General features: G+C 38.5%; 1 protein-coding gene across 1 annotated transcript in view; it reads left to right on the top strand.

The window, feature by feature from the left end:
- Positions 1 to 24,948, top strand: part of FAT4 (FAT atypical cadherin 4) — a 142,070-nt gene that overhangs the window by 95,266 nt on the left and 21,856 nt on the right. The window contains exons 7-9 of the mRNA XM_032186777.1: positions 5,967 to 6,147; positions 9,517 to 9,767; positions 12,664 to 17,013. Of these exons, the coding sequence (XP_032042668.1) occupies positions 5,967 to 6,147; positions 9,517 to 9,767; positions 12,664 to 17,013 (4,782 nt within the window). The remainder of the gene's footprint in view (positions 1 to 5,966; positions 6,148 to 9,516; positions 9,768 to 12,663; positions 17,014 to 24,948) is intronic.

The raw sequence follows: 24,948 nt of genomic DNA, 5'->3' as shown, positions 1-24,948 counted from the left end.
TCCCTTGTTCTCATGAAGTGAAAGTTCAGTTAAATCAGCTTTGGGAAGCTTGAGGTGTAAATGCTGCTGCTTTGTACCCACTTATCTGTCTTAAAATTCAGATCTGACACTTTCAGAAATTTGTGAAAACTGGGCACATGCGTGGTTTCATTTGCCATTCATCTGCTGAAATGAATGACAGTAGGGCTAACTTCTAAGCTTCTTACTACACATGCTTTTTAAGCACGTATTTCAGCTTTTCCTTTTAAGATTTAATAGGAAAGCATATATGAAAAAACAAATAAGAGGAAAGCAAAGTACAGTCTGTATATCCAGCAAGGGTGAATATTTGTGGTGCAACTTGTAAAACTAACTACTCATTTTGCTCATTTGCATATACTCTTGTGTTCCAGGTAAATTAATTAAAGCTCATCCATGTTTCAAGTACATTTTCTTCTGTACTGAAAATCAACTAGTTGCATTTTAACTTACTTTATCTGCATGTTTATTTTAAAATTCCTCACTTGTGTGAGGCTCAGCACACTCTATCTGCATTTCAATGCAGATAGAAAGATTGGCTGCTTTATTATGAGACAGGCCTTGTTTACTTGAGTGAAAAAGTTAGTGCTCTGTAATAACACATACAGCTTCTAGCCCTGGGACTCATTCATTGAGTGTTTGACTGCAGAAGTGAAATCCGCTTTGTTGCAAAGCAACACATTTCAGTGAGGCAAAAATTCCACTTCTGTTAAATCGCTTTCCAATTTTCAGGATAATGATGTGTTTAATTTACCACAAAACATGGTAAACTGCCTGCAGTATGAGTTTGGATTAGTTGTTTAGATTCATTTTATTTAATTGTAATCCTTTTTTTTTCTTAGCAAAGTGTATCTCTAGTTTTTTACTTAAGTTTATTGTTAGTTTTCTAGCACTTAATTTTGATATTTTAATGCTGGCAAAAACTTTGTGTTCCTGGTTTCTGAAAGGAATGATAGTTTTACTATCTGCTGTGCTAACTATGGCACAGACAAAACCCAGGATCCATTAAAACTTCAAACAACTTGTGGATAGTGTTCTGAGCACAGTCTCCTATTTCTAATTTGTGCCATAAGCCATGCAGTACCCCACTGCTGAGAGGTTTTCCAAGCACATCGTCTTTTCCCAAAACTTCTTGAAGCAACTAACTTCTAGTTACTCTCTAACTTCTCTTTAGGTCCAGTTTTAACTTCTATAGTGGCACATTTCCAGCATCATCCTCTTTTTGTGGCCAACAGCCGCAACTGAGGACTGTTGGATGGGGCAGAAGACGCGCTTGGCGATCCCTGCCAGTCCTGCCTCGCTGAAGCAGGCAGAAGTGGAGGGTAAGAGAGAAGAGAGCTCCTGCCCCTCTGCTGCTCCCTGCCCACGCCATGGTCCCCTGCTGCCATTTTGTCACATCACCTCCTCAAACATTCCCTGCAGAGAGGGGAGCTGCGGCCCACAGCTGGATGAGCCCGAGGTGGCCTCTCATAACCTCGTCCTGCAACTTGTCCTCCACCACAGGCCTCCAAGGAGCAGGCTCCCAAGGTCTGCTCCTTCTCTCCGTCCCCAGACACATGTTTACTTTGCAGATGTAAGCAAAAAGCTTAAATTTTTGGAAGAACATCCGTGGGAAGCAATTTTCTTCCTGAACTCAGCGTTGCTATTTTGACACTATCCCAGGTTAATCTTTATTTCAACAATGACGTGTGGACATTTGTGGGGCTCTCTGCTTAATGTATATGTACGGCTGTCACCTAGAAAATAAACTGTTCAGTTCATAAAAACAGACCACAGCACACAGATATTGGAAAATCAAAATAATATTAATGATATATTGATGCCATCTTTTAAGTTTTAAAGATCTGATGGTCACTGAACAGTCAATCTGATCTCTCCCATTTATTTCCCTGAGTTAACTTACGTTCTCTGGCTATTAATCATTCGATGTCTGTTTCATTCCTTCGTCTGTCTAGAAAATGCTTTTTCAACATGGATGTTTTAAGCCCTTGTGAGAGACTGTGCTTTGAAATCTGAAGGAACTAGTAGTATAGCTCTAGGGAAATGCTCTAAATAAGAGGTGGGTGTCTGACAAATAATTACTACTACTGCTGAAAAATAGTCCAAAATACTATGAAAAAATGGTAGAAATTTTCATGCAAGCTCACTAAAAGAAAAGTGTACGTTTGTGGCACTCCAAGCTGTCTGTAGGGGTATGCAAAGTCTTGTGTGACTACATATGACAATGTTACGTAGATTTTACAATAATCAATCATGCCTGATTTATCAAAATGGGGGCATCCTGAGTGTTTGGCTAATAGAGCAGAATTTACACAAAATTTACTACACTTATTTATGCAAAATGTTAAACACCGTTTGGAAAAAAAAAAAAAGAAAAGGATGATGCTCGAACATAATTGGAATAACTGACTTGAGGAAGATTTGCTATCGAAGCAAAACTAAGAAATCTGGGAACTCAGCCCGACCATGGAAAGTACTTCTTTCACCACAAATATGACATCTACATTTTATGAAACCTACTTATTACCAGGGGCCAAATTCTGTGGTCTTTATGCAAGCAGAACTTTCACTGGAAGTTCACTGAGGACGGTAGAATTTGGCCCCAAACTATTTCTTTTCCATAGAAAATTACTTCATTTGTAATTTCCTCTTCTTATATTTCTCAGTAACTGCAGAAATGTGAGCTGGTCATTTAATTTCAAGTGAATGCAAGCTTTAAGAACTCTGTGAAATTGCAACTTTATCTTTCAGTGTAATAGAATAAAGGAGTAAATTTGTGGACGTGATGTTTTAGTTAGAGGGGAAAAAAGGTATACTTGGAGAACTACATAGATGGGAAACCAATGTAGATGTGTGAGTTTTTCCATCTAAGTAAAATGAGAATGATTTTTGGTTTTGAACTGAAGAATGGTGACTTAGGATGTTGCAAACAGCTGAATTAGACTTCTGGGATACTTCTGCGAGCCACAAGCTAGCACTGAATGAGATCTGGGTTACTTATATTACCCTAGCTAATTTTATTAGTATGGTGCTCAACCTTGGCTGGTAAATTCACTTCTCTAAGGCTAATACAAATGTGCCCATCCTGTGCTATGCCTTGTAGATACACCCAATGGGGAAGTAATGGCCATCAAGTGCTTTACAAAGAGCCAACTTCTGCCATTCTAGTTTATGCGAGTGCTCTGATTTTGATGAGTGTGTTGCATTGATAAGGAATATACAGACAGGTAACAGTTATGGAGTGAGGCCATAAGTGAACAAAAAGAGAGTACAGGGATATATTTATATATATAAAACTTTGAATTTTATTGGATATATTTAAACCTAAAAGTATGATGAATACTGAAATACCAGGCCTGATGGTTGTCTGCAGCTAAGTTTCCATGGCTTTCAGCAGGACTGGGATCTGACCCTTGGAGCACCTGCTTGGTACCCTACAAATTCATGTTCCTCACAGAGGATAGCAGACTGAGGTTGGTTGGAGGCAAATAGCGAACCAAAAGCTGCTGCTTGGTTGAAGGCAAATAGTGAATCAAAAGCTGCTGCTATCAGTGTAACTCTGAGCCGGAAAATATCCACATCTGGCATCTCTTTCTATTACAGGACCATTTCCATTATGGGATCAAGGACTTAACAGCCATGCAGGAGAAAGACACAACCCATCACAGCATGTTGCTTGTAGCGCATGTCCATGTGGTAGTGTGCCAGCAGTCATGGACCATCCTCTTCCCATTCCCCATGCTGTCTTGTGAACGCAGCTAGCATGGCACTGAGCCCCAGCCCCTTTCAGCCTGCAGAGTACCCCACTGGCATGCGCCTGAGCTGATCCCACCTCTCTAGTGTTGTGTTATGTCTCACGACACCTTCTAGAGAAGCTTCCACTGTGGAAGAAACTGTGAAGAAACTCAACACATTGAATTTTCCAGCATTGTTTTTTTGAGTGAGCAATTACATTTAAAACATTTAAATTACATTTAAAACAATGAGATTCAGGGCTTAGCTGCAAGTTTGCTTTCTTTACCAGGCTGCATTGCATTACTGATGCTCTTTGAATAGGACTTACCCAATATTAATCTCTGAATTATGCATAATTTGTTTTATCACCTGTGAAACTTAACAACTTTCAGCTTTTCATTTCATTAGCTGTGAGATGGATGTCGATTAAATGTGTTTGGAAGGCCAGAGCTTGATGACACACACAGCAAATACCACTGAGGACTCGATTTCGTTTAATGCAGTAATAATAAACACTCCATGGGCAATATTTCAGCAATCGGGAACGCTTTTGCAGCCCTTTCTATCTATAAGTGTTTGGCTGAATGACAAAATCGAGAAAAAAAAATAATAAAAAGAGTCTGCCTTAATGTAACCTTTGAGGCTGAAAGTATATTAATTGGCAGAATGAATTACCTCAGAACAGAGCAGAGAAAGGGCTCCATTGTGCGCGGCCGTGGCGTGAAACATATCCTCTCTGGCTCTCATGTTCTTTCCTCAGCATTGTGGTCCAGCCTGTCCCATCAGCAGTCTTGTAAGTGAGCCCTGCAAGATTTATAGCTCGTCTCCACTGGACACTTGTTCGTTCGGTCTGTTTGCACATTATGCTGAGTTGCTTTGTGGTGGGAAACCTCCTTCCCCTGCAGAAGCTGCTCCCAGCTCCTCCCTGAGATGGTGTGATGCTCCTTAAGCCTGCAGGGGTTAAAATGGGGAAAAACGAGGTCATTAGTTGCTCTTCTCTACAGAAGCTCAGTGTCTGGAGCCCTTGCCAGGGCCACGTGAGCCCCGAGCCCTGAGATGTTGAGGCCCAGCAGTAACCTTGTGCAGCAGTGACCTGATCATCTGCTGGGATGGAGGGATTAGGGCAGTCACACGGGGACTTGCCTGTGTTTTATCAAGTAACAGTTCAGTGTAATAAACTTGCCTTTCAGCAAGGACCCGAACCGGTCTCCAGGGTGCTGGCCCAAAGCATTTCATTAGCATTGCTTTTTCCTCAGTCCAGCCAATAATGAATTATTGTATGTCTTTGAGATTGAGGGGGAAAGGAATCTAATCTTAGGTAAACCAGGCATGGTCATCATCTGTCTTTTGAGTAAAAGTGCTGTATGCTGGGAGTTTTGAGCTCTTCTCTCTTATTGCCCCCTGTCTCAACACACACACTTTTGCTAGGTATTCAAAGAATAACAGGATCCCATTTTTTCAGGGACCCTCAGTGAAGAATTTAGTTAGCAGAAGGTGTCTTGCTGATTGTTGGCTCAAAACAAGAGCAATAAACTATTAAACCCAGCATGAACTTCTACAATTTTTCGGTGTCTTTTTTTTTTTTTTTTTTTTTTTTTCCAGTTTTGACAAAGGAAAAGTTACTTGCTGCTAGTGATGCTTGCTTCTACAGGGAAATCAAGGCTGCGTGAGTCTAGAGACCGTGCAACCTTCTCACCCGTTCAGGGAAAGGTCTCCCTAGGTCAGGGTGTGACCGGCAGTGGAAGTGCTGTGCGGAAAGCTGGAGTTTGCCACTGTTTCCACTCTATTTGTTCTGCGGATAAGTAAATTGAAGGCTGGAGTCTTCACGGCTGTCAGTGTGCCACCTTTGAATGACTTCTCAAAGGCAACCACATGTTCAAATTGGTCCTAATTGTTACAGGAAGGTTTCTGAGTGGTTCCAAGACCATCTTTTTCCAGTGAGCTTGTATTACAAAATGTTGCTGGAATTAGATGAAACGAGATTAAAAAATATATTTTTTTTGTTTGTTTTTTTTCCTTTTCTTTCACAGCTTGTACTTTATGTCAAGATGCCTTTGAAACAAATCTGACCCTGTCCTGTATGTTGAATTGGCTTTCTCACTTTGTGAGCTGTGACATGTGCAATCATTAGGCTTTAAATCGGAGATGGCAGACCTCAGATTAACACTGTGATATTCGTAACCTCTGGCATTCTCTATCCCACTTTCCCGCAGGATCTCCTGCCCTCACTGGCACTGGAACCATCGCTGTCACAGTGGATGATGTCAATGACAACGTGCCCACATTTGCCTTTAATGTGTATTCTGCCATTGTTCCTGAGGATGCACCTACAGGGACAGATATTTTGCTAGTAAACTCCTCGGACGCTGATGCTTCTACAAATGCCGTTATTAGGTAGGTCGTTTAGCACCACTGTGTGCAGTCCTGCCTTGTACCTCGCCTGAAGATTTTTTTTTTTTCATAGTATCCATCATCAACAAGACATAAAGCTTTAAGGCAGAAAAGGACAGTGTACAGCTAACTCTTTCAGCAAATCTGATTTTTGTTTTTAAATAAGCTTTTAGAAATGTATTAAGGTCAAGGAAATTTGCAGTACTGTTTTTTAATTTTTAACTACATTAAAAGCAAATGTGAGTCTAATTCACACCTAAGCGTTATTGTTGATGGGCTAAATGTCTTGCTAAGTATAGAAAAACAAACAAACAAACAAACAAACAAAAAAACTAATATAATAAATGGATTAAGAAATTAAGCAGGCAGTCCTTCCGTATACATTCTTTGACTAAAGAAATATGACATAGGCTGTGATTATTCTGTGTTACTGACTACCGTCAGATTTTTTAGCCTTTTTAAAGCTTTAGCATTATATTTAGCATAGCATTTAGAACTGAGGACTTGTAATTAACTAGCCACTGGGCTGAACACTGGCCATTGCTAGTTCACAGGCAAGAGTAATTAAGATGCTAAGTGGCAGTGAGAAGGTAAAAATTATCCACTGAGGACAGATTTACTGGTAATGGAATACAAATCAGATTCTAATTAGTTATTAAATCACAAGAACATGTAGGTTATCTCTTCAAAATTAACTTTTGTTAATGTAAACACCCATGCCTGTTTCCAAACTTAAAAAAAAAAAAAATATAAAAGTAGCTTATTCATTTGCAATTTCTATTCATTCTTCAAAGTGTGTAGGAATATAACTGTGCTCATAAAAAAAAAAAAAAAAAAAAAAAGGAAATAAAGAAGAATTATGTTATAATGAAGCAAGTGTATATAAAATACTGCAATATTTTATTTCAAATAGCTACAAGCCATAAATAGGAACTTTATGTCTTGGCATCTTTAAATATTTGAAAAGTGTCCAAAATTTCCATTTATTAAATTGTGAAACAATGAAGCTTTTAATCCATTTCACTCTCACTCAGAGAAACTATTTCTGGAAAGCTTCTTTAGAAAAAATAATTCCATACAAATCATGAATGATTATAATGATTTCATCCCATAACCAAAAATTATCAGAGCGCTCTCAGATTTCTTTACTATGTTTGAATTGCTTTGATATTTCTGCTATTAGTCTTTAGTCACTTACTCAATACCTCATAGCAGAATAGTTGATTAAGATGTTTTTTTTTTGTAAGAAGCTATTTTAAGACTGTTTTGAGGTTTTGTTTTGCACTTTTTCGACTCAGAAACATACTTTGTTTTTCTTTGACAGAACTTGTCCAGGTTTAGTGTTTAGAATAATGCAAACCTTAAAATATGACTGGTATTACAGAACTAACAAAAGCTAGAGGGACCAGAATACATAAGCCCTTCTTGTCAGAAGTGCTGAGCACTCAAAAATTCCTTCGCAGTCTTATTAGACCCCATTCCAAAATCAAATCTTTGATTTCCATAGATGGGATATACAATTCCATGTTAAGATTTTCATATAAAGTCAAAAAACGAACTTCATTATGCAAAAAGTAGCTAATCTTCTGCAAAACTGTAACATATCAATATATGCCAACTCTTTTTCCTCTTATTTCTGGTGATAACCTGTGAAATCATTACAAGGAGCTGATGAGGTTGTTAATGGTAATGCATGCTTGAATAGTATCGTTGAAGGCAGTATAGATAAGAAGGGTCAGCACAGTCAAAAGGCCGGATTTTAAGCACTTCAGTCAGTTTCCTGGTATACTAGTTGCCATGATTACAGTTTCATGTATTTATCTTTTGGCTTAGTTTGGAATTTATTTTTTTTTAAATACAGACACTTGCATTGTCAATTTAATTGGTGTGAAGTTATACTCAGCTATAACTCAGAATATCCCATGGCAAACGTATTTTTTTTTTAATGTCTCTCACAGTGCCTTTCCAATAGTAATGCTTGAGCCATTCTTCGTACATGGAAGTACATGAGAGAGAGACTGTCTCACACAATGTTAAAACACTGCAAAACACAGATGAAACGTGTCCGTGCTGCCGGCATTTAGAGAGATTTAAGTGGTGCTTTAAGCTTTGTGCACATTTCTTACACCCTAGATGCACTTTTCTTTGGCTGGAGAATAATTACATATGGCCATCATATTGAATCATAATTAAGCAATTAAAATATGCTCCTGGCATTCTGTAGAGATTAATGACTGAGCATGAGAGGTTGCCACAGCCTATTACACAGGCTGGCTATCAATCCTCTAGGAAAAGCTTCTGGCCTGTGTTATTATTTCTGTCATAGCGTGTTTTGATTTTGAAAAGCTGAAGATGTGAATGTTACTCTCTTTCATAACAGTAGTTTTCTTCTGAATATTTTATATAATTGTGTACTTCAGAAAAGTTGCTACTGTGCCATAACAGGCTTCTCTGAAGAAACAATGCTAATCTCAATTGTAGGGGCTGTAATATGAGATATGAGAGTTGTTCATTTTAGCCAGCTTTTTTTTCCTGTGTTTTGTAGAAAGCCCATTTTCTGAATTAACAGAAATCTAATGTTAACCAGTTATCTTTAAAAATACAACCTAGTGCTCCAGGTGCCTTTGAGATTTGTTCTGTACTAACAGAAGATGCGTAAGCATTCAAAAAGCAAGGACAAATTCACTGTGCTAACAAGCCAGAAGTGCAGTACAACGAGGTACAGTGAGCACAAAATCCGTTCTTACCACATTTTTGCACACTCTCTCATGATTAGTTGCTATTAGCATAGTTTTGCAGTTACTGATTTACTCTGATTTATTATGAATTACTATAAACTATAATTGAAATCTTGAATAGCAAAACTTTGCTCAGTATCAGGAAACTATAAATTATAAACCTTCATATTATTTTGTAAAAGTCATCCTTTTATTTTAGAAAGTAGTATTATTTCTAATTGTATTCTGCAGTTTCAGTTAAGAAATGTCAGTCCTTTGGAGTAACACTTAATGCATTAGCCCAAGGAAATCAGTACTAGAGGCTGCCTCTAGCAGGCCACTTGCAATTTTGAGAGAATGCCCAGCTGTGTCTCCAAACGTACAAAGGCTCAGTCTACTCCTCATTTATTAGAAATCTATCAGTGTTAAGCAAGTGCATTTGGAAATCCCCAGAAATGCCATTTCTGAGAGGTCTCAAAATATGGAAGAGAAAAAAAGTGAAGACAGATGGATAGGCAGAAGAAAATCTTTATGTCGATGTCCATCAGCATGGTGGTCTGAACAGTATAAAAAATTGTTATTATCCTGAGGCAGCAGCCTGCCTTATGAAATACTAATTGATTTTTTTTTTTCTAATTTTTTTTCTTTCAAACAGCTATAGGCTTACTGGTGGCAATTCACAATTCACAATCAACCCATCAACAGGACAGATCATCACCAGCGCCCTACTCGATCGAGAGACGAGAGAGAACTACACTTTGGTGGTGGTGGCAAGTGACGGGGGCTACCCCAGGCCTCTCTCCAGTTCCACCAGTGTGCTCGTTGCTGTTGCCGACGTGAATGACAATCCTCCCAAATTTCAACACCATCCCTACGTCACCCATGTCCCATCGCCTACCGCTTCAGGTAACCTGATAGGTGGCAGTACTTAGGATACTTCAGATTGCATTAATATATTACTGAATGCAAAGCTATGCCACAAGAAATGTTTCTGAGATATTCCTCTGAAGCTATTTTCTAGGTTTTATATTTGTGTTGCACAGGAATGAATACAAGGCAAAATATATGACCTGCATTTTAGCATTTTTTTTTAGTTTCTTCCTTCCATCCAGTCCCATTTGTACTCTTGTTATATAAAGAGGACATAGTATAAATGAGCACCCAGCTTTCAATCTGATAGGCAAACAGGTGATCAAATTTAATTGCTTTGTTAGGGTTAGGAAGGCAGTAGCCTTTTTTTCCTCTTAAAGTCACCTCCTGCATGTAGATATTTTTTGGCAGCCTTGAGTAATTCTTAAAGAGGATTTCGTCAACATCTTCTGAAAAGCCTTCCATATCTTCTGTCTTGGATGTTAATTATGTTGCTTTTCATTGAGCCAAGTGGTGAAGTAATGTAAAAGTAAAGCCAAGCAGCAACCCTACTTTTGTTGAACGTGCTCCTAAGTTACAGTTACTTCACTCAATGCAGACATTAATTTCTGTTTTGGTTTATGTTTAAACAAGCCTGATAAATAAAGAAACTAGAAATGGGTAACTCTAAAATACTAATATTTTCTATTTACAAAATTGGCATTACAAGGGGAAAGAAAGAGGAGAACATATGCATTTGCAGGGAGATAGGGAGAATATACTGAATGATTCTGATACTAAGACTTTTCTAAGATTTAAAATAGACTGATATTGAAACTTCTGCTATCCCAAAACAGTTAAAGGTTTGTAAAGATGATTACGGTATTACCACAGATTCACCAAACTGCAGTCGTAGCAGTTGATTGTAGAAGCCAGCAGTTCTGTCCATTTTCACATGCATTTGCATACATATGTGATTCTTACACAGAGCAGTCCAAGACAAATGGTTTACAAAACAAATTTTCCTTTAAAAGAAAAATTTAAAAAAGCTTATTTCTTTGTCTTGGGGTTGTCTTTCTAAATTTTAAACAATTGCAAATACTTCTTCTTTTTATGGAAGAATGAATTTGTTTTTATTTCTTCCCTGTTTCCAGAACAGCATAATGGGAGTATATGATTATTGCATTGGTGAATCTTTGTGTACCCGGACTAGGGCACAGTGCCTTTGTATGGTTCTTTCTGGGTTGTTTCCTTAAATGTGATTATGAGGAGCATACATATGTTTAACTGATGTATTCAGGCAATACTGGTTTTGGACACTTTTTGTATGAGACCTCTTATAACTAAAAGTGCATAGAACACTTAAGCCATTTTTACTGTTTTTCACTTAGCAAAAAGCTTGAGATACAGGCACAAATTCCTTATTTGATAGCTTATTTTCATTAAAAGGAAATGTTGATATCTTTTCAAATTAGTTTGAAAGGCTGTTGACAGTGATTTTACTACCAGGCATAGCATCCATTAGAAAAAAAAAAAAAAAAAAAAAAAAAAAACACTTCATTGCAATGTAGCTTTAAAAAAAAAAAAAAAAAGAAAATAATAAGATCACACCACCAAAGCCTCAAAATTTGTATGAGAATTTTGCTTTTATTCCAATCAGAATATGTAGTGTATGGTTTGAAAGAAAACAAAGCTTAATTTGTCAACATTTTTAATCAAGACTAAAAAGAGAAACTAATAATAGTAATTAATAGTACAATTTTTTTAACTGAAGCAAAAATCTATTTTTTTCTATCTCATTTCTCACAAGAATTTGAATATTGTAATTGTCTAAATATTCTTCCCTATGGAGTACATATCATTGCACATGACAGATAGTGACATCAAGTATAGTTTTAAGGAGACACTGTCAAAGTAATTCCTGTGTGTAACTGATTTTGCCTTAAGAGGTTGAAAACAACATTGTTTTTTATACATAATAGTTATTTTCTAAATTTAAGTACTAGTAAAACATCAACAGAGTGTTCTGCAAATTGGTAGGACAGTATCAAATTCGAAAAGATCTGCCATGTATTGAATCTATAAACTCCAGTGCAAAAGGAAACTTCTTGCAAATAGAGATGCTAATAGGGTGCCTGTACAGTGAAGCTTATTGGGAAACATAAATGTGAAAGATACGAAACATAACATATTGATGTTATTGCACTGGAGTTTTCTTCTTATTATTATTTCTATGTGACTTAGCACCCTCATTCCTGTGTGACTCAGCACTCCTATCTCAGATGATCAGCATGATTTTAAAAATGTGGTCCCATTAGTTATTGTCATCTTAATACTCTTAAAAATCAGATGTGTGAGGCTATTGGAGACAAAGGAGGAATATCTGGGAAATAGGAAGAAACGGTTGCAAGGGAAGGTGAGACATTACATAAATAAATATCCAGTGGTGCTGCCTGTTCACTTAATAGTTGTTGAATTGCAGAAAATTCTTTGTTGTTGTTGTTGTGTTATGTTTCTTACATGGATAAATAAATGATGAGTAACTCAAAAAAATCAAAATCCCATTCAGTCTCACTTGATTTATGGCTTTTGCAATGTAAATGTTCTAGAAATAGGATGCTAGACTTCCAAAAAATTGTAGGTCCAGTTGCCAGTGCAGATGTATGCACAAACACTGACATCCATACTGACATTTCCCTGAATGCAGTGACCTAGTTTTCAGACCTACATTTTATGGCTGCATGCATGTTTTGTGGGCTCACAAACTCAGCTTGTTGAACTTAAGATTTTGCGAAGCAGTTTGTTTTCAGAGCAGTGTAAGAAAGAGCATGCTTCTCCAGGAAGAATATCAGAAGGGTTACCCTCACAGTGTTTCCAAGTGAAAAGCTGGTATCTCATTTTCCACAATCACACATTTATTCATAAACTGGCTTGTCTCTGTTCTCCATTTCAGGCTCATTTGTGTTTGCAGTGACTGTCACCGATGCTGATGCTGGCTCCAATGCTGAGCTCCATTATTCCCTTGTGGGGAAAAACTCCGAGAAATTCCATATTGATCCAGAAAGAGGGGCAATCCTATCTTCTAATGCACTGGCAGGAGAGTCTGAAGTCACCATTTCTGTCCACGTGAGGGATGGCGGCCGGTACCCCAAGACAGACTCAACAACAGTCACTGTGAGATTTGTGAACAGAGAAGAATTTCCACGTGTTCAAGCCGAACAGGAGACTTTCACGTTTCCTGAAAACCAAGTAGTCGGTACACTTGTCACCACTGTTTCTGGGTCTTCAGCCAGAGGAGGCTCCTTGTCCTACTACATCGCCAGTGGTAACCTGGGCAACACCTTCCTGGTCGATCAGGTAACAGGACAGCTTTCTGTCGGTCAGGCTTTGGATTTTGAAGCCATACAGAAATACGTGGTTTGGATTGAGGCCAGAGATACAGGCTTTCCTCCTTTTTCCTCGTATAAGAAATTGGAAGTAACAGTGGTAGACGTCAATGATAACGCACCGGAGTTTGAGCAAGATCCCTTCATTGCTGAAGTAGTGGAGAACCTGTCCCCACGGAAGATACTGACGGTGGCTGCTGTTGATAAGGACAGTGGTGTTAATGGACAGTTAAATTATGAAATCATTGAAGGCAATACGGAAAATAGTTTCAGTATCAATCGAGCCACTGGTGAGATCAGAAGTGTCAGGCCCTTGGACAGGGAGAAATTGTCTCAATACACACTAACCATAAAGGCTTCAGATAAAGGCACCCCCCTCCAGAGCACGACTGTCAAAGTTATCATTAATATTTTGGATGAAAATGATAATGCCCCGAGGTTTTCCCAGATATTCAGTGCTTCTGTGCCTGAAAACGCACCTCTGGGTTTTACAGTAACCCGAGTCACAACTTCAGATGAAGACATCGGTATGAATGCCATCAGCAGGTACTCCATAAGGGATACCAGTCTCCCATTTATCATAAATCCAAGCACTGGGGATATTACAGTTAGCAGACCACTAAACAGGGAGGACACAGATCGCTACAGAATCAGAGTCTCTGCACATGACTCTGGCTGGACAGTGAGTACGGATGTCACCATATTTGTCACAGATGTCAATGATAATGCCCCACGGTTTACAAAGCCATCCTATTACTTGGAGTGTCCCGAGCTTCCTGGGATTGGGTTGAAGGTCACCCAGGTTTCAGCCACTGATCCCGATGAAGGATCTAATGGTCAAGTCTTCTACTTCATAAAATCCCAGTCCGAGTTCTTCCGGATCAACGCAACCACCGGGGTAATTTTCAACAAGCAATATTTAAGGTACCAAAACTCGAGTGGTTCAAGCAATGTCAACATTAATAGGCACAGCTTCATAGTTACTTCTTCAGACCGAGGCAGTCCTCCGCTGCTGAGTGAGACAACCGTTACAATTAACATAGTAGACAGCAATGACAATGCACCACTGTTCCTCGCTCCTAAATATTTTACACCTGTTACTAAGAACGTGAGAGTTGGCACAAACTTAATTAAAGTTACTGCAGTGGATGACAAAGACTTTGGTTTGAATTCTGAAGTGGAATACTTTGTTTCTGATGAAAGCAAAACTAATAAATTCAGACTGGACAGGAGTACGGGCTGGATTTCTGTGTCATCTTCACTAATGGCTGATTTGAACAAAAATTTTCTATTTAAAGTAAAAGCAAAGGATAAAGGTAATCCACCACTCTCATCTGAGGTAGCTGTTGAAATAGTTGTAACAGAGGAAAATTACCATACACCTGAGTTTTCTCAAAGCCGCATGAGTGTCACTATCCCGGAGAGTCACTCTGTTGGAACAGTGGTCAGGACGGTTTCAGCCAGGGACAGAGATGCCGCCATGAATGGGTTAATCAGATATAACATTTCCTCTGGAAATGAGGCTGGCACCTTTGCTATTAACACAACTACTGGTACACTGACACTAGCCAAACCACTCGATTTTGAGTTACACCAAAAGCATGAGCTAGTTGTTACTGCCACAGATGGAGGATGGGTGTCCAGAACAGGCTACTGCAGTGTCACCATTAATGTCATTGATGTGAATGATAATTCTCCAGCATTCAGCCCTGAGGACTACTTTCCCAATGTATTAGAAAATGCCCCGAGTGGGACAACTGTTATTCGTTTAAATGCCACTGATGCTGATTCTGGACCTAATGCTGTGATTGCATATGCTATTCAGTCCTCAGATAGTGACCTCTTTGTCATTGACCCCAATACAGGGACAATCACCACCCAGGGGTTTTTAGATTATGAAACAAAGCAAAGTTATCATTTAACAGTAAAGGCTTTTAATGTTCCAGATGAAGAGAGGTGCAGCTTTGCTAGTGTCAACATCCAGTTAGAAGGGACAAATGAATATGTGCCCCGTTTTGTGTCCAAGCTTTATTATTTTGAAGTTTCTGAGGCGGCCCCCAAAGGTACCATTGTAGGTGAAGTTTTTGCAAGTGATCGTGATATGGGAACTGATGGAGAAGTCCATTACCTTATCTTTGGCAACAGCAGAAAGAAAGGCTTCCAGATAGATGAGAAAAGTGGCCAGATCTATGTTTCAGGACCTCTTGACAGAGAAAAAGAAGAACGAATCTCTTTGAAAGTTCTTGCAAAAAATCTTGGAAGCATTCGTGGTGCGGATATAGATGAAGTAACAGTTAATATTACTGTACTGGATGCCAATGATCCCCCTGTTTTCACTTTAGCAACCTACAACATACAAATCAGCGAGGGTGTTCCTCCAGGCACCCATGTCACATTTGTAAGTGCCTTTGATTCAGATTCTGTCCCTAGCTGGAGCAGGTTTTCCTATTTCATTGGGTCTGGCAACAACAACAGTGCCTTTTCCATCAACCCTCAGACAGGACAGGTCACTGTCACTGCAGAACTGGATCGAGAAACGCTGCCTGTGTACAATCTGTCCGTGCTGGCCATTGATTCGGGAACGCCGTCTGCTACAGGCAGTGCCTCTTTATTGGTAACCTTGGAAGATATCAATGATAACGGCCCCACCTTGTCCACCAGCCAAGGAGAAGTCATGGAGAATAATCGTGCGGGAACTCTCGTGATGACACTTCAGTCGTCAGATCCTGATCTCCCTCCAAACCAAGGTCCTTTCACATACTACCTGCTCAGCACCGGCCCTGCAACCAGTTACTTCAGCCTTAGCACCACTGGTGTTCTGACCACAACAAGGGAGATTGACAGGGAGCAAATCAGCGATTTCTACCTGTCGGTGATTACGAGAGACTCTGGGGTTCCTCAGATGTCTTCCACAGGAACTGTGCAGATAAAGGTAATAGACCAAAATGACAACCCGTCTCAGCCCAGAACGGTAGAAATCTTTGTTCACTATTATGGCAACCTCTTCCCAGGTGGAATTTTGGGCAACGTAAAGCCGCAGGATCCAGATGTGTTAGACAGCTTTCAGTGTTCCCTCACCTCAGGAGTCACCAGCCTCTTCAGTATTCCCGGGGGCACCTGTGAGCTGCACTCGCAGGCAAGGTCCACGGATGGAGTGTTTGACCTGGCCGTCCTCAGCAACGATGGGTTGCACGGTGCTGTCACGAGCAGCGTCCGGATTTTCTTTGCAGGCTTCAGTAATGCCACCATTGACAACAGCATCCTCCTCCGCTTGAGCATCCACACCGTGCGGGATTTCCTGACAAACCACTATCTGCACTTCCTGCGAATTGCCAGCTCACAGCTGACAGGGCTGGGCACGGCCGTGCAGCTCTACGGGCTGTACGAGGAGAGCAACCAGACCTTCCTCATGGCAGCCGTCAAACGCAGTGGCAACCAGTACGTGAATCCCAGCGGTGTGGCCACCTTCTTTGAGAGCATCAAAGACATCCTCTTCCGCCAGAGCGGGGTGAGGGTTGAGTCCGTGGATCACGACTCGTGCCTGCAGAACCCATGCCAGAATGGAGGGAGCTGTGCGAGGAGGCTGGCTGTGAGCCCGGCTCTGAGGACCCACGAGAGTGTCCCCGTCATCATCGTAGCCAATGAGCCCCTCCGGTCCTTCGTGTGCAGGTGCATGCCAGGATATGAGGGGAGCCTGTGCGAGACCGACATCGACGAGTGCCTCCCATCCCCCTGCCACAATGATGGGACTTGCCACAATTTGGTGGGGGGCTTCTCCTGCAGTTGCCCAGAGGGTTTCACCGGCATGGCCTGTGAGAGGGACGTCAACGAGTGCCTTTCCAACCCGTGTAAAAACGGTGCTGCCTGCCAGAACTTCCCTGGAAGCTTCAATTGTGTTTGCAAAACTGGATATACAGGTATGCTTTCAATTCTTTTCATATTATAGTGAAGAAGAATTAGAAAAAGGGCAGAAACGTTCCTTTTTAGCCCATGATAAATTCCAGCTGCAATTATCTGAATATGTGCATTTCCAATAGGTGAAGAGGTCATGCAGAAGAAAGTATTTTTAGTTATGAAAACTGAGAAGACGAGGTGCCTGCAGTATTATTTCTTCACTGAAAGGGGTTGTGAAGTATTGGAACAGGCTACCCAGAGAAGTAGTTGAATCACCATCCCTAGAGGTCTTCAAAAAATGTGTAGATGTAGAGCTTAGTGACATGGTTTAATAATGGAATAGGCAGTGCTAGGTTAAAGGTTAGACCAGATGATCTTAGAGGTCTTTTCCAATTTAAATGATTCTATGTTTATTTCATTTTAGCTCTGTCCTCTAGCAGATCTCACTTACCTGATTCGTATTAGGGCAGAAGGATTTTTCAAGAGCTATTTTAATTTATTAAATATGTAGAAATCATTTCCAATGCTTAAATACGACTTTTTCTGTTTTTGTTATTGTTATACATACTGTAGTGTATTTTGAGTCTGTTAGAAGTGTTCCAAGCAAGAAAATCAGCCTCTGCCCCAAATTGCTTACAGTTGTACAAGACAGAAAACAGATGAAGGATATGGGAAAGAACACAAAACTCAGGCAAAATGATCAAATATGCATATATGCATACATACATACATACATATATATATATAATAACAGAAATGGCTTCAGCATTCCTACCTCTTCTGAGTATTTTTTCTCTAATATTTGTTACATATTATTCCTAGAAAAGCAGACTTGGCTTTCATGGTAACGAGGCTCTAGTGTATAGTGTCATGTGGAAACTATATGTATTTCATTTGCAGTCATCAAAGAGCACATTTATTAATTAAATTATACTAAATTAAATTCCTGGCTCCTCATGTAAGGGTTCTGGATGCTTTCAGTTATTTTAAGATAAGTATCAACAGATTGAGATTGCAAATTATCTTAAACCACTAAAGTCACTGTAACATATATAGTGTTAGGGGTTGGATGAAAATACAGTAAGTCCTTTTCTAGCAGAAGAAAACTACTTGGTTGTCATGAGTAATTATACCATCAGAACTTTGGCCCGCTGAATTTGCCTGCTTGAAATTATTTTAGCATGACTGCCTTCCAGCCTTAGTCTTCATTTATTGCTTAGGGTGAAATTTGGGAAAACAGCCCTATGCCAAGTAGCCTGTAAACTTAAGTTCATATACATAATTGTTTTTTTTTTTTTTTTCTGGCATAGTCTTTGTCTGCTTGGGTCTTCCTCCATCTGTGGTTCTTGTGTGTATTAGAAAGTTGTGCAATACTTTAGCTATTAGCATTGAATGTGAGGCACTTTCAAGAAAAAAAAAAAAAAAAAAAAAAAAAAAAAAAAAAAAAAATCAAATGTCTTTTCTACGATATGTGAATCATATATACTTTCTCTAGAAAATCACCACTTTATAAGCTGATACAGTCTGTCATATATTCTGGTGGTATTCCCCTCACCAGCCTTCAGGTGGCTATGGCTGTGGGAGAGGCACGTAGGTTCCCACTGCAGTCAGTGGAGATCTCTCTTCTGTCAACAGATCTTCAAGAGGAATTCAGATCACCCTCAAAAAGATTTGACCAGGGGATGAACTTCCAGTCTGTAATTATAATTTCTGAATGACAGTTTCTCAAGCGAAAAAGAGACAGGGACTTTGCAGTTGGATCTTTGTGCAAGGTTGCATCTAGCCTGTCTCACTACTTCAGTGAAACACTCCAGTTGCAAAATGGGTGTACTACTGCAAGGCTTCAGCCTTTTTGTGCATAACCTTTGGATAAAATTCAAGTTGTAGTATGGTCTTTCTATAATCTGTTCATTGTGTGCATAGAAAACAGACACAAATAAAAAATACAATTTACAATTAAACTTTATTTAGGTACAGGGTTGCCTCATTCAGACATTTCTATTGTGCTTAGAGCACCCTAAGCAAATAAAAGCAAAAGAAAATAAAACATTTTTGTCTGAGTACGTTCTTTAAGAAAGGTCTGAACAATGTTAATTGTTGATTATGGCCAATTTTTAGAGACATATTAAAGAGCTTAACTAGAGAAGATATAATAAAGCTTCCATTACCTCTTCTAAAGTGTATTTCTGCATCTCAGATACCCTGGGGTAGCCCAGGTTAAAACAGCTGTGCTCATTACAGTGTGAATATTTGGGCTTGCCACCATTGCCCCCAAAACTTGTCTGTAACCAGTGCAGCAATCGGGGGATTGGCTTTTGTTTTTGTTTTGTTTTGTTTTTCTTTTTTCTTAAATCAGATTAGCACAGGAGATATCATCTACTTCATTGCAAAGAAGATTAATCTATTTCAAACAAAGGCATGACTATGTCATTTAAGGCATAACTATAGCAGTTGATACGTGTTCGATGTGAAAGGTCTCGTGATACAGAGGATGCTGATGTGATCTTTTGTGTGAACCTTACAAACGTACTACTGAGCCTCAGGCCAGGAGCAATTGTTGTTAATTGTCAAGCAGTTCTAATTAAGTTACTGATCCAGGAGTTTATTTTATGTTGTATTAGTATATCCAATTATTTTGCCAGGAGCATGGCAAAATAATTCTAGGGTGCCTCTCCCCTGTAACTCTTCAGGCCATTAGGACCAGAGGTTAAATGGACATATGTTTGATATTGCAACTAAGCAAAACACTTCATTAACTCTAGCAGCATACTGTAATATATGCCTCTAGCCTACAATTTGAAGCATTAAAGAAATGTTCAGGTCATTTTTTCTGGTATTAAAGCTTAATGTTCACCCTTTATGTCAGCTAAAAATAAAGCTTTACATGTGACAAACACTTGAAGAAAAAAAAAAAAAAAAAAAAAAAGAAAGATGTTTTAACTAAGAAAATGTGATAAGAGACTTTTACAATTTGAAGTGTTTGATTTCTTTCATGGTATGAATTAAATTTGGCATCAGATATGAGCTTCCTTAGACTACTTGTCAACACAAATAATTTTGAAATAGAGTACGACTGAGGCAGCTGTTTATATTTGGGAGTCAGATCTTTTTAAAATCAGTTGGTCATTGCAGAATCAAGAATTATTTAAGTGTCTTGGGATTAATTGGTCAAGACAGAAAACAAATGGCGCCAAAGTATGTAATTAAAACCCAAAATATCTTTGGAGTTGAATATCAGTAGAGCTTATTAGATAAGATCACAATTAATATTCAGTATATTTAGACATCTTATGTCTGCAGAAATGTATTTGATATGCTGCAAATTTAATATTCAATGGGTTCTGCAAATATCAGAATACAGATTGAGAATGTCAGAGAGAATGTTATGTCATTATCATACTACCAACAGAAAAAAATCACAGCTGTTTGGGATTTTAATCATGATTCATATATGATTAAAGATAGCCATAGTGCATGTAATAATAAAGCTAGGAACTGTTTCTTTATGAATATAATCCCTGAGTGCCTCAACGAGAAAAGAGACAGCCAAAATAGCAGATTTTTAATTCAGTGTATCATATACATAGCTTTGCTGCTTCTCTTGGAATGAAAATATTCTCATAATTGAATTTCCATGTTCTGTAAAAAAAAAAAAAAAAAAAAAAAAAACAACATCAACAACATGGTATTGCATACAATTAGAAATTAGTATTTTCTGAGACAGACTTTGTTCACTGTAAATTTGAGTGCATGAGCTATAGACCCTTATAATGGCTTACCTGAAAATTGAGCGTTTCTTTACTTGATTTATTATGTTTTGTCAGCTGCATTTCACTTCATCACACTGCAAAGGTAATTTAGTTCATTTCACTGAATAGGATTATGGAGAGCGATTACCTCAGAGCAACATTACTAGGGTTTGAACAATCTGTTATAATTACATCTCTTAATGATGATCAGGTTTTGTTTTTAAAATAATCACTTTCTAGAAGGAATATACTTTGTGATTTACAGTAGTTATCTGCCCTTCCTTTGAACCCTTCTTTTCCTGTTTTCCAGGACTCATTAAGATGAAGGAATTTAGGTTTGTGAAATTGTTTCAAATGCCAGATTAAAATACCAGAACCATTTTAAAAGATGGACATGGAGAACCACAAAAAGTAAAATTCTCAAATCAGCTGAAATCTAATCCGAGAGCATTCAGTTGGTATCTGTTCCTCCTACATCTTTTAATTAAAAAAAAAAAAAAAAAAACCTGCTCTCAGGAAGCTTGATTTTTGTATAAGCTCATGCACGTGATATCATCAGTTTGAGGTGATGGATGATAAATGATAGTCCGTTATCAATTATCCTGTGTTATCCTAAAATTCGTGTTCTTCAAAAAAGGCTTTTGTGATACAAAGATGAATACCCTGACTCTTTTGATACTTTGTTTGAGAACAAATCTCCAAACTCATCTAACCACTTCATTTACCTGAACTGGAGTTCCCGAGACGGCTCAGATTTGGGGTCTCTGGTTCACAAAACATTGTCTGGGACATTTCCTTCCCCTCATTGGATTTAATAACCTGAAATTCTAATAAAGGTTATATGATTAGCCTAGTTCTTTATGCTGTCCTAATGAAACAATTCCCCAGTTGAGAAGTGCATAATAATCCAACTCTGTGAAAATACTTCTAGAAAATTAATTCACATAAGCCATGAAAACTTGTAAACCTCATAATTTTTCAAAGCACATTGCTTTAAGGAGACAAAGGTCTATCAGAACCGTACTCTTAAATTCATGTTGTAAACCTTAAATCAGCAGACTGCTGTGGAAAATGATCTGCATAATCCAAAACTGCTCTAGCTGTATGAGATTTTAGCAAAAATCATTGGCTTCATATTTTTGCAAAGTAGTAAAACTTCAAGTTTGGGTTCAAGTGAAGATGCTTTTGTGCATACTGCCAGTTTCGTATTGTCTTCAATCCAGTAAGGTTCCTTGAGTGATTTACTTTATCTGTGGGGGTGAAATTTCAAATTAACTAGTGTTTCTGTCAATTCTTAAGAAAAACATAATTCTCTGAAAGTCCTGTTGTTGTTTTTGGTTTGCTTGCTTGTTTGTTTGTCTTTTCCCTCTCCAGAAAAAATTGTGTCTAAATAGAAGCATAATACCTTAGGCAGAACAGGAAAAGCAATAGATGCGCAAGCTATTTTAATCTTAATTAACCCCCCCCCCCCCCCCCCCCCCCCCCCCCCCCAAAACTTAACCTTAATTTAAACCCCCAAACCTTAACCTTTATTACCTATATTAACCTTACTGTGTTGATAACTCATGAGATAGGCAACCAGGTCCAACTTGAATAAGTACACTTTTCAAATCAACTGTTCACAGTTGTGTTCAATGGAGTTCTAGGATATTAAGCAGGAGTATCTTCTACAGTACTTGTACTAAAATACTGGAAAGCCAACATAGCATGCTACAAGGGAGATAACTGAAAGTGGTAGGGCAACAGGTTCACACCTTAGATGGCTGTACAAGCTAGAAGAACAAGGTGTTAAAACAAACGAACAAACAAACAAACAACAACAACAACAACAAAGTAGAAATTTAGTAGAAGTTTGCAGGACCAAGTACAATTTAACTAGTATCACAGCAACTTTCCTGGAGGAATCCCAACAGTGAATAAATGCCAAACAAGCAAAAAACCCTGCTGGGTAAAGCCCTGAGTAACCTGATCTAACTTGGAAGGTTGCCTTGCTTTAAATGGCGGTTGGACATCATGACCTCTGGGGTCCCTCCAGCCTAAATTTTTCCATACTTCCAGAGCTTTTGTCCTTGTTCAGACATCCAGAAAGATCCACTTCTACCAATCAAGTCTGGGCAAAGATAACAGTGGGAAAAAATAAGGATATAGGAGGAACATAGTTTAGATTAAAAGGGAAGAGTAAGGAGGTGCAATTTGAACACTGGTGGACTATCCAAAAAACAGAAATTGATACATGTAGAAAGTCCTAGCAGACTAACCAATGCAGGCTGCCAATAACAGCTTGACATATGGAGACCTTTCCTTTAAGGAAGCACCAGAGTTTCTGTCTCAGAGGAGTCTGGGGAGGGACTGACTGAAGATCTGAAGGTAGAAGGAAATTTGAATGAGTTGATGAACTTCAGGATTTTGAAGAAAAGAGAAAATGAAGCCTTCTAACAGCAGCTGTCTTTAGAAGAAGCTGACATAAGGCAGTTGGTTGATAAGGTTAACCTGGAGGTATGCACATAAGAAAAGAAAATCGGGAGAGTTGGGATTTTGAAGGAAAAAGTATAACTGAGAATTATCTTAAGGCCATATTAAAAAATACAGCTGTCTAAAGAGCTTTGAGTGGTCATACCAGGATCTTTTTGGATGAGAATGAATTACATACTGAATAGAAGTAAGTTGCTGTTCTTCTGGTACATATGTGGCATTATATTGTACTGTTTACCTACTAACTTACTTATCAATTCCTAGTTTAAAACTCCCATAATCTATTTACCGTGTTTTTCTAATAATCTTGCTTTATCAGACATTTACTTTAAATCCTCCTATGGTACAGCCATAGTGACAAAACAGGATAGAAGTCCCAAATTATACTTTTCTTCTGCCAATACGACTGAAGAGGCGGAAGGACTCTTGCTTCCTGGAATAACCATGTTTAACATGCATTTAAAGGCAAAAAGTGAACTTCAGAGACATCTTTTGCTGGATCACTATTCCAAATATAAATAGATACATTTTTCCCAGGTCTTTAGCACTTCAGTGAATGTCAGAGAATAGCCAAAATTTCTTCTTCATTTTAAATAAATATTAGTTTTAATAGCTCTGATGAATTGTTTAATCAGAGTATTTGTCTTCTCCTGTGTCAAAACAGTTGGAATAAATGCAAACACGCTTTTATTAGTTTTATGAATTATTCAAACAATTGTTAAATATGAAAAAGATGTTGTTATTCACTGGTTAAAATATATGCAGCTAAAATAAACATCCATGGTCTGTTGCTGACTCAGCAAGTATGCTACCTTTAAGAGAGCTGATACAAAGAAGAGTACTTTGGGAAAATTTTAAAAGACTGAGTAAGCCCTATTAGCTTAGATTTTTCCTTCTGAAAACTAAGAAACGTCATTGAGCTAATTTAAGCATCTCAGCCTCATTTTTGCTACATGTTCTCTTTGCTAAGTCAAAGATCAATGTTATGTGTCATGATTTTTAAATAAAGAAAATATAAAAATCTAACATAAAAAGTTAGCTCATCCTTCAGTCATGCCCATTAGACAATAAAATACAAATAAATACCCCCAGAGCATAATTAGATACAGACACTGGAAATGTTTCCCGGATTTATGGTGAATCTACAAGTTACATGTTAACCACAGGAATCCTCCAGCGCTCCGTTTCCATCCTGCTTGCAGTCACACAGGGAGGGCTCCTGCTTACACGGAAGAACAGTCTCTAAACTTCTTTAGCTTAAACAGAAAAGAACAGAAAAAAAGGAGGTTTTCTAATTAGGAGATAAGGCTAAAAACACCAGCAGAGTTAATATAGCGCAGTCCTATTTTTCTTCAATTTTAGAGGCCAGCGATCTTCTAAAGCCTGAGGACTGCATATCAGTGTGCATTGCTGTCATGTGCCATGTAAGAATTATAAAAAATATGTGACACAAAAGGACGGACAGCCTCTATGCAAGTTCATGTGTTACTTCTAACTTAAACGTACTTTATGCTTGTATGGTGCAAGGAATAAAATAATTCATTATCCGTGCAAGAAGAAGCAAACAGAAGTCTTACCCTTTGTTAAGTGGGCCTAAATGAAGATCAAGGAGAGATTTAGAAAAGCGTGTCTGATTTTACAAATTTTTGCAGAGAAATAAGAATGAAAAACATGACAACGCTTTCAAGTTTTTGCTGAATCGGTGGTGAAGACTGGGAGTACAGGCAGAAAGTAAGG

Source organism: Aythya fuligula, chromosome 4 (genome assembly GCF_009819795.1).
Source record: "Aythya fuligula isolate bAytFul2 chromosome 4, bAytFul2.pri, whole genome shotgun sequence".
In the NCBI taxonomy this organism is placed as follows: domain Eukaryota; kingdom Metazoa; phylum Chordata; class Aves; order Anseriformes; family Anatidae; genus Aythya; species Aythya fuligula.
Note: the sequence above shows the minus strand (reverse complement) of the source record. Positions and strands in the feature narration are given on the sequence as shown.